General features: G+C 40.7%; 1 protein-coding gene across 1 annotated transcript; it reads left to right on the top strand.

Moving 5' to 3' along the window:
* Positions 1–2,586: 2,586 nt before the first annotated feature.
* Positions 2,587–6,260, top strand: LOC121866746 (peroxidase-like). Its single transcript, XM_042366447.1, has 9 exons — positions 2,587–2,611; positions 2,925–3,043; positions 3,162–3,261; positions 3,376–3,573; positions 3,860–3,999; positions 4,879–5,043; positions 5,248–5,447; positions 5,768–5,937; positions 6,028–6,260. Exons 1-9 carry the CDS (start codon positions 2,587–2,589, stop codon positions 6,204–6,206), a joined length of 1,296 nt encoding a protein of 431 aa, XP_042222381.1. The 3' UTR covers positions 6,207–6,260.
* The last annotated feature ends 1,507 nt before the right edge of the window (positions 6,261–7,767 follow it).

The raw sequence follows: 7,767 nt of genomic DNA, 5'->3' as shown, positions 1-7,767 counted from the left end.
AAGGTACAGTAACCATGCTGTACGTTATAGTTACCATGAATACCGTACAGTAACCATGGGATACGGTACAGTAACCATGCTATAAGGTACAGGAACCATGCTATACGATACCATGCTATACCGTACAGTAACCATAGTAAGGTACAGTAACCATGCTGTACGTTATAGTTACTATGATATACCGTACAGTAACCATGGGATACGGTACAGTAACCATGCTATAAGGTACAGGAACCATGCTATACGATACAGTTACCATGCTATACCGTACAGTAAACCATAGTATAAGGTGGAACCATGCTATACGATACAGTTACCATGCTATACGGTACAGTAACCATAGTATAAGGTACAGGAACCATGCTATACGGTACAGTAACCATAGGGTACAGGAACCAGCTATACGATACAGTTACCATGCTATACCGTACAGTAACCATAGTATAAGGTACAGGAACCATGCTATACGATACAGTTACCATGCTATACCGTACAGTAACCATAGTATAAGGTACAGTTACCATGCTATACGGTACAGTAACCATAGTATAAGGTACAGGAACCATGCTATACGGTACAGTAACCATAGTATAAGGTACAGGAACCATGCTATACGATACAGTTACCATGCTATACGGTACAGTAACCATAGTATATGGTACAGGAACCATGCTATACGGTACAGTAACCATAGTATAAGGTACAGGAACCATGCTATACGGTACAGTAACTATAGTATAAGGTACAGTTACCATGCTATACGATACAGTTACCATGCTATACCGTACAGTAACCATAGTATAAGGTACAGGAACCATGCTATACGATACAGTTACCATGCTATACGGTACAGTAACCATAGTATAAGGCAGGAACCATGCTATACGATACAGCCATGCTATACCGTACAGTAACCATAGTATAAGGTACAGCAACCATGCCATAAGGCAGTAACCATGCTGCACGTTATAGTTACCATGATATACCGAACAGTAACCATGGGATACGGTACAGTAACCATGCTATAAGGTACAGGAACCATGCTATACGATAGTTACCATGCTATACCGTACAGTAACCATAGTATAAGGTATAGTAACCATGCTATACGATATAGTTACCATGCTATGCGGTACAGTTACCATGCTATACCGTACAGTAACTGCTATACCGTACAGTAACCATGGGATACGGTACAGCAACCATGCCATAAGGTACAGTAACCATGCTGTACGTTATAGTTACCATGATATACCGTACAGTAACCATGGGATACGGTACAGTAACCATGCTATAAGGTACAGGAACCATGCTATACGGTACAGTAACCATGCTATACCGTACAGTAACCATAGTATAAGGTACAGGAACCATGCTATACGGTACAGTATCCACGCTATACGGTAATGTAATACACACAGGCAGGCACCCATACACCCATGTGAACGACCCTTACAATGTTTATGATACTTGTCAGACCGAATGGACACAATTAGTTATATCCTCAGAGAATAACATGTAAACCTAAATGGGGTGCCATGGAGATAACCCCGCCCATACAGTGTGCCAACCAATCAGGGTAACAGAACATAAGGACCCTTGGAAAAAACCTACTGTGATTGGAGACTGAAAAGGCCTCCTCGACAACGGGATAGGCAGTGTAAGAAAAAGACAGACAGTTTGGCTGTTGAAGTGTGGGGGTGAGGTTCCTGTGTGTGGGGCCCGGCGACCGTCGATACTGAAGGATCGGTTATGTGTACCTAATGTTTTCTCTTTAGTTTTGCGGGTGTATAGTGAACTCCACCACCCCCCCACCCCCTACGGTGTCTAGTTAGAAATAGGACGAACACAGGCGACCTCATCTCACATCCTTACTGAATAAACTTAAAATGGAAAATATCTCTTTCCACTACCCTTAATAACTAATACATTAATCTAAAACAAAGGATTCCCCCAGTAACAGATGGATGGATACCTAAATGTACATAGAGTCAAGTGACCCCCTTTAGTAACTACAGTACCACCCCGACTGAGTAAAGTAAGTCGACACAAAACCTTTGTTATAGTAAAGTAACCATGTAATACGGTACAGTGTCCATGCTATACGGTAATGTAACCTTGCTATACGGTAATGTAACCTTGCTATACGGTACAGGAGTGAACGGCAGCACTATAACATGCTGCAGTAAGGAGGTGCAGGACAACCCAGACCTGCTACACCCACAGTGTGCACCGATCACCATCCCCGCTGGCGACAACTTCTACAGCCCTTATGCCGTCAAATGTATGGAGTTTGTGCGATCTGCACCTGCCGACAGGTGTGCCTTAGGTGAGTATACTGGTATATCTTATGGGAGTATACTTGTGTACCTTAGGTGATTATACTGGTGTATCTTATGGGAGTATACTTGTGTACCTTAGGTGAGTATACTGGTGTATCTTAAGGGAGTATACTTGTTTACCTTAGGTGAGTATAATTGGTGTATCTTAAGGAGTATACTTGTGGTACCTTAGGTGAGGTGAGTATACTGGTATATCTTATGGGAGTATACTTGTGTACCTTAGGTGATTATACTGGTGTATCTTATGGGAGTATACTTGTGTACCTTAGGTGAGTATACTGGTGTATCTTAAGGGAGTATACTTGTTTACCTTAGGTGAGTATACTAGTGTATCTTATGGGAGTATACTTGTGTACCTTAGGCGAGTATACTGGTGTACCTAAGGTGAGTATACTGGTGTACCGTAAGTGAGTATACTGGTGTACCATAGAGGAATACACTCAGGTTGTGAGTGTATCTGGGGGGTGTAGCATAAAGGGCGACTAAATAATGATTACTTAACGATAAAATTACCTGTATTAGTTTAATCTTAGTTTATTATAATGTAACATAAGTGGCCAGTAAATTAATAATCTCCCCCAGGACCGAGGAAACAACTGAACCAACTGACCTCGTATGTTGATGGTGGCAGTGTATATGGGATATCTCTTGAAGAAGCTGCCGAACTACGAACCTTCCAAGGTGGCCTATTGAAGACCCAGGTGAGGCTACTCTTTCTCTCTCTTAGAATCTCTTATCAAGTCACCATTATCTCTCATCTTCTCTCGATACCTCTTACTGTCTCTCACTATAATAATACAATTATCTCTATACTTATAGTTAACGAGGGACGGGGTGGAACTACTCTGGCCAGACAAGAATCTTCCAGGCTGTAATGCGCCGGCAAAGAGCGCTGAGGGGGAGTACTGTTTTAAGGCGGGTAAGTATCTCTCTCTCTCTCTGTGTCTGTAACCTAAATAAACCTAACAATTCCAATACCTGCTATAACATTCATCAATGTATCATCCCTTCCAATAATTTTCGTATTCCTCAGGCGATAACCGAGTGAACGAACAAAGGTTTTTGACGACGGTAACGACGGTGTGGGCGAGGGAACACAACCGCCTGGCGAAAAGACTGGCGAAGATCAACCCTCACTGGGATGATGAGAGACTGTTTCAAGAGGCGAAGCGAATAGTTGTAGCGGAGATTCAACAAGTTGCTTACAATGAATATTTGCCTCCTGTGTTAAGTGAGTGAGTGAGAGACCGAAAGACAGAGAGAGAAAATATACGGATTTCTCACAGACTATTGTAGAAGTCAACGCAGATACTTGAAAACATTATAATAGTCAACATGTGTTTGACTGTAACACTTAAACACTGATAAAATCCAATATATGTTAATACGTAACACTTAAATACACATCATTGCTCCTTTGTGTTAATATTTAACCAGTAAACACATAAAATAGCTAATATGTGTTAATATGTAGCACCTGATAAACACCCTTAATACCTGTGTTATGTACTCGACAGGTCCTAAGCTCATGGCAGCAGCTGGACTCAATACAGGAACTGATGGTCAACAAACAACTGATTATAGTGACAGAATTGATCCATCTATGACGACTGAGTTCGCTACTGCTGCCTTCAGATTTGGTCACTCCCAAATTCCCGTAAGTGTTCGGGGTGTGTGGGAGGAGTGTGGGGTGGTGTGTGTTTGTGTGCTGGGAGGGTATGTGTGTGTAGGGAAGTTTATAGGTGCTTGTGTGTGTGTGTGTGTGTGTTGGCAGGGTGTGTGTGTAGGGGAGTTTAAAGGTGTGTGTGTGTGTGTGTGTGTGTGTGTAGGGGAGTTTATAGGTGTGTGTGTGTGTGTGTGTGTGTAGGGAAGTTTATAGGTGCTTGTGTGTGTGTGTGTGTGTGTTGGCAGGGTGTGTGTGTAGGGGAGTTTAAAGGTGTGTGTGTGTGTGTGTGTGTGTGTGTAGGGGAGTTTATAGGTGTGTGTGTGCGTAATCCACCCAAAAACTTTTGTTGACTAGTGACATGTAAATAAACCTCAAACACCTGTATCCATCAATAACTTAATACACCTGTCTCCACCAATTTGCTCCTGATCCCTACTCATCAGCGGCATAATGTAATGTATTAACGTTCATCAAGCACTACCATTGTGTTATGGAGCGTGATTTGCAGCCGTCATACATGCATTGAAGACGAGAATGTCACTATCTGAACCCAACATTTAGAACATCGAAGAGCAAAAGCATCATTCAACGCTATTTTATACTTCAACTGCAATGGGGGGAAGGGAGGGGAAGGGAGGGAGGGGAGGGAAGGGAGGGAGGAGGGGAGGGGAGGGGAGGGGCTTCTCTGATCCACGCCACCAGAGAAGAAAATAAAAAAGGGGAAGAAGATCGAGACCAGTGTGTGTGTGTGTGTGTGTGTTACCTTACAAGCACACATATATCTCTCTCCTATACACACGTCTCTCACCTTCAGAACTATCTCCCACAAACTATCTCTCACACTCAACTATATATCTCTACTACATACAGGACCAACTTTTTGAAGTAGCGCAAAATGGAAGAACCACAGTTGAAGACTTCAGTAGTGTGTCATTTAACCCTTTCGCACTGTACCTGCCGGGAGTACCTGAGAGACTAGTGAGAGGAGGGCTGGTCCAGGCTGCAGGCAATGTGGACATGGGCATAACTATGGCGGTGAGTTTCTATACGTGATTCCCGTGGTCCAAGGTGAGTCACTTGATTTAGATGAGTCACGGGGTTTTTTGGAGTGTTTAATCATGATGAAATAAGCCTGGGGGTGAATATTTTGGTGATTTCAAGTTTTTAACAAATTCTTATTTGTCTGGTTAGTTTAGGTAATCTGGTGTACCGCACTGAATACAACTCGTGGTTATACAGGTGACCGGGAAGCTGTTCCGTCGTATGAAGCAGTTTGGGCTGGACCTTCTCGCTCTCAACTTACAACGAGGGAGGGACCACGGCATACCTGGCTACGTCAGATACAGGATGGCGTGTGGCCTGAAACCTGTCAATAACTTTGATGAGCTTGTACCTGACATGGAGCCTCAGACCTTAGTTAATCTGAAGAAGGCCTACAAGTGAGATACAACGAGAGAAAGAGATATAGAGATATAATAGATGCATAAAGAGAGAGAGAGACGGACAGACAGGTTGGACCACAGGGTCAAGTGGGTCAAAGAGTAAATGGTTTGATTATGTTTCCACATGTGGGTACAAACGCGACTAGCCTTCAGTATTAAGACTTAATAAAGGTAATATAGGTGACCTCAAAACGACCTGACACTCTCACTTGTCAAATTATTCATGATTTACCTGAGGCGATGAGAGAAACTGATACATATAATGATCTATATATATCTCTGTCAATCTTTCTGACTAACTATCTATGGTCCCGCAGGAGGGTTGAGGACATCGACCTGTTTGTCGGCGCTCTATCAGAGAAGAAAGTGACTGGCGGCAATGTGGGTCCCACCCTCGCCTGTATCTTGGCAGACCAGTTTGTGAGAATCAAGATGGGAGACAGATTCTGGTTCGAGTACAAGGACTCCCCGGGAGCTTTTACTGTTGGTAAGTGAGACAAAAAGAATCACTTTCTCTCAATATCTCTCTTATATCTCCAAATTGAACATAATTCTCCTCTATCTCTCACCTCCGTAGATCAACTGAGAGAGCTCCAGCTGGTCTCCTTCTCTCGTCTTCTCTGCAACAACATCAGAGAACTGAATCAAGTCCAACGTTGGTCGTTGATGGTCATAAGCCCTTTTAACCCTCTCTTATCATGTGACTCTAAATGTATTCAAAGTCTGAACCTCGACCATTGGAAAGAGAAGCACTAGATACCATTGTAGTGCAAGGTACCATTATAGAACAAGATACCATTATAGAGTAAGGTACCATTATAGAACAAGATACCATTATAGAGCAAGATACCATTATAGAACAAGATACCATTATAGAACAAGGTACCATTATAGAGCAAGGTACCATTATAGAACAAGATACCATTATAGAGCAAGATACCATTATAGAACAAGATACCATTATAGAGCAAGATACCATTATAGAACAAGATACCATTATAGAACAAGGTACCATTATAGAACAAGATACCATTATAGAACAAGATACCATTATAGAACAAGATACCATTATAGAACAAGATACCATTATAGAACAAGATACCATTATAGAACAAGATACCATAATAGAGCAAGGTACCATTATAGAGCAAGGTACCATTATAGAGCAAGGTACCATTGTAGAACAAGGTACCATTATAGAACAAGGTACCATTATAGAGCAAGGTACCATTATAGAGCAAGGTACCATTATAGAGCAAGGTACCATTGTAGAACAAGGTACCATTATAGAACAAGATACCATTATAGAACAAGATACCATTGTAGAGCAAGGTACCATTATAGAACAAGATACCATTATAGAACAAGATACCATTGTAGAGCAAGATACCATTATAGAACAAGATACCATTATAGAGCAAGGTACCATTATAGAACAAGATACCATTATAGAACAAGATACCATTGTAGAGCAAGGTACCATTATAGAACAAGATACCATTATAGAACAAGATACCATTGTAGAGCAAGGTACCATTGTAGAACAAGGTACCATTGTAGAGAAAGGCACCATTGTAGAGCAAGGTACCATTGTAGAGCAAGGTAACATTGTAGAGCAAGGCATCATTGTAGAGCAAGATACCATTGTACAGCAAAGGCACCATTGTACAGCAAGGTACCATTGTAGAGCTAGGCATCATTGTAGAGCAAGGTACCATTGTAGAGCAAGGAACCATTATAGAACAAGGTACTATTTAGAGCAAGGTACCATTGGTCTACTGTGTATCCCGAATCTTTGGAGTGACGAACATGAGGGAAAAATAGGTTACAAATGTTATAATTACAAAAAGTACCAATATTTTAAATCCTTAACCATTGGAAAAAGAAAGATAGAGTTCCAATATCCTAATTTCACTTATGAAGTTTACATAAATTAACCTAACCTAACCTAACCCAGCAAGGCCTAACAGAAAAGTCGATTATTTATCATCAGTGCCAAAGTTTATGTTTCTGGAGTTAAAATTCTAATATTTTCTTGAATTTACAAGTATATTATTTCAAGTTGTTTTTTAATTGTCCCTAATTTAATATTTACTTAAATTATTATTTTGTTTTTAGATACTAAATTAATATAAAATACTTTTAGTTAATTATTATATTGTTTTAAAATTATATATAATTTTTGTTTGGTTATTTTTTGTTTATGAATGAAAACAGTTATATTGTTGTAGTTTTTAATTGGTTGTGGAAAGTTATATTTAATCTAGTGTGTATTTGGTTGTGTGAAAAAAGTGGAGTTTTTAATTTTTGTCCGAAT

The sequence above is a fragment of the Homarus americanus genome, unplaced genomic scaffold (genome assembly GCF_018991925.1).
Source record: "Homarus americanus isolate GMGI-L3 unplaced genomic scaffold, GMGI_Hamer_2.0 scaffold22413, whole genome shotgun sequence".
NCBI classification, from domain to species: Eukaryota; Metazoa; Arthropoda; class Malacostraca; order Decapoda; family Nephropidae; genus Homarus; species Homarus americanus.
This window is presented reverse-complemented; position numbering and strand designations above follow the sequence as displayed.

Excerpts from the sequence above, each read along its gene's own strand:
- LOC121866746 (XM_042366447.1), top strand. The coding sequence starts at position 2,587 with ATGGGAGTATACTTGTGTACCTTAG. Across the intron at positions 3,044-3,161 it reads GTGGCCTATTGAAGACCCAG|TTAACGAGGGACGGGGTGGA; the intron begins GTGAGGCTACTC and ends CTATACTTATAG. Across the intron at positions 3,574-3,859 it reads ATATTTGCCTCCTGTGTTAA|GTCCTAAGCTCATGGCAGCA; the intron begins GTGAGTGAGTGA and ends TGTACTCGACAG.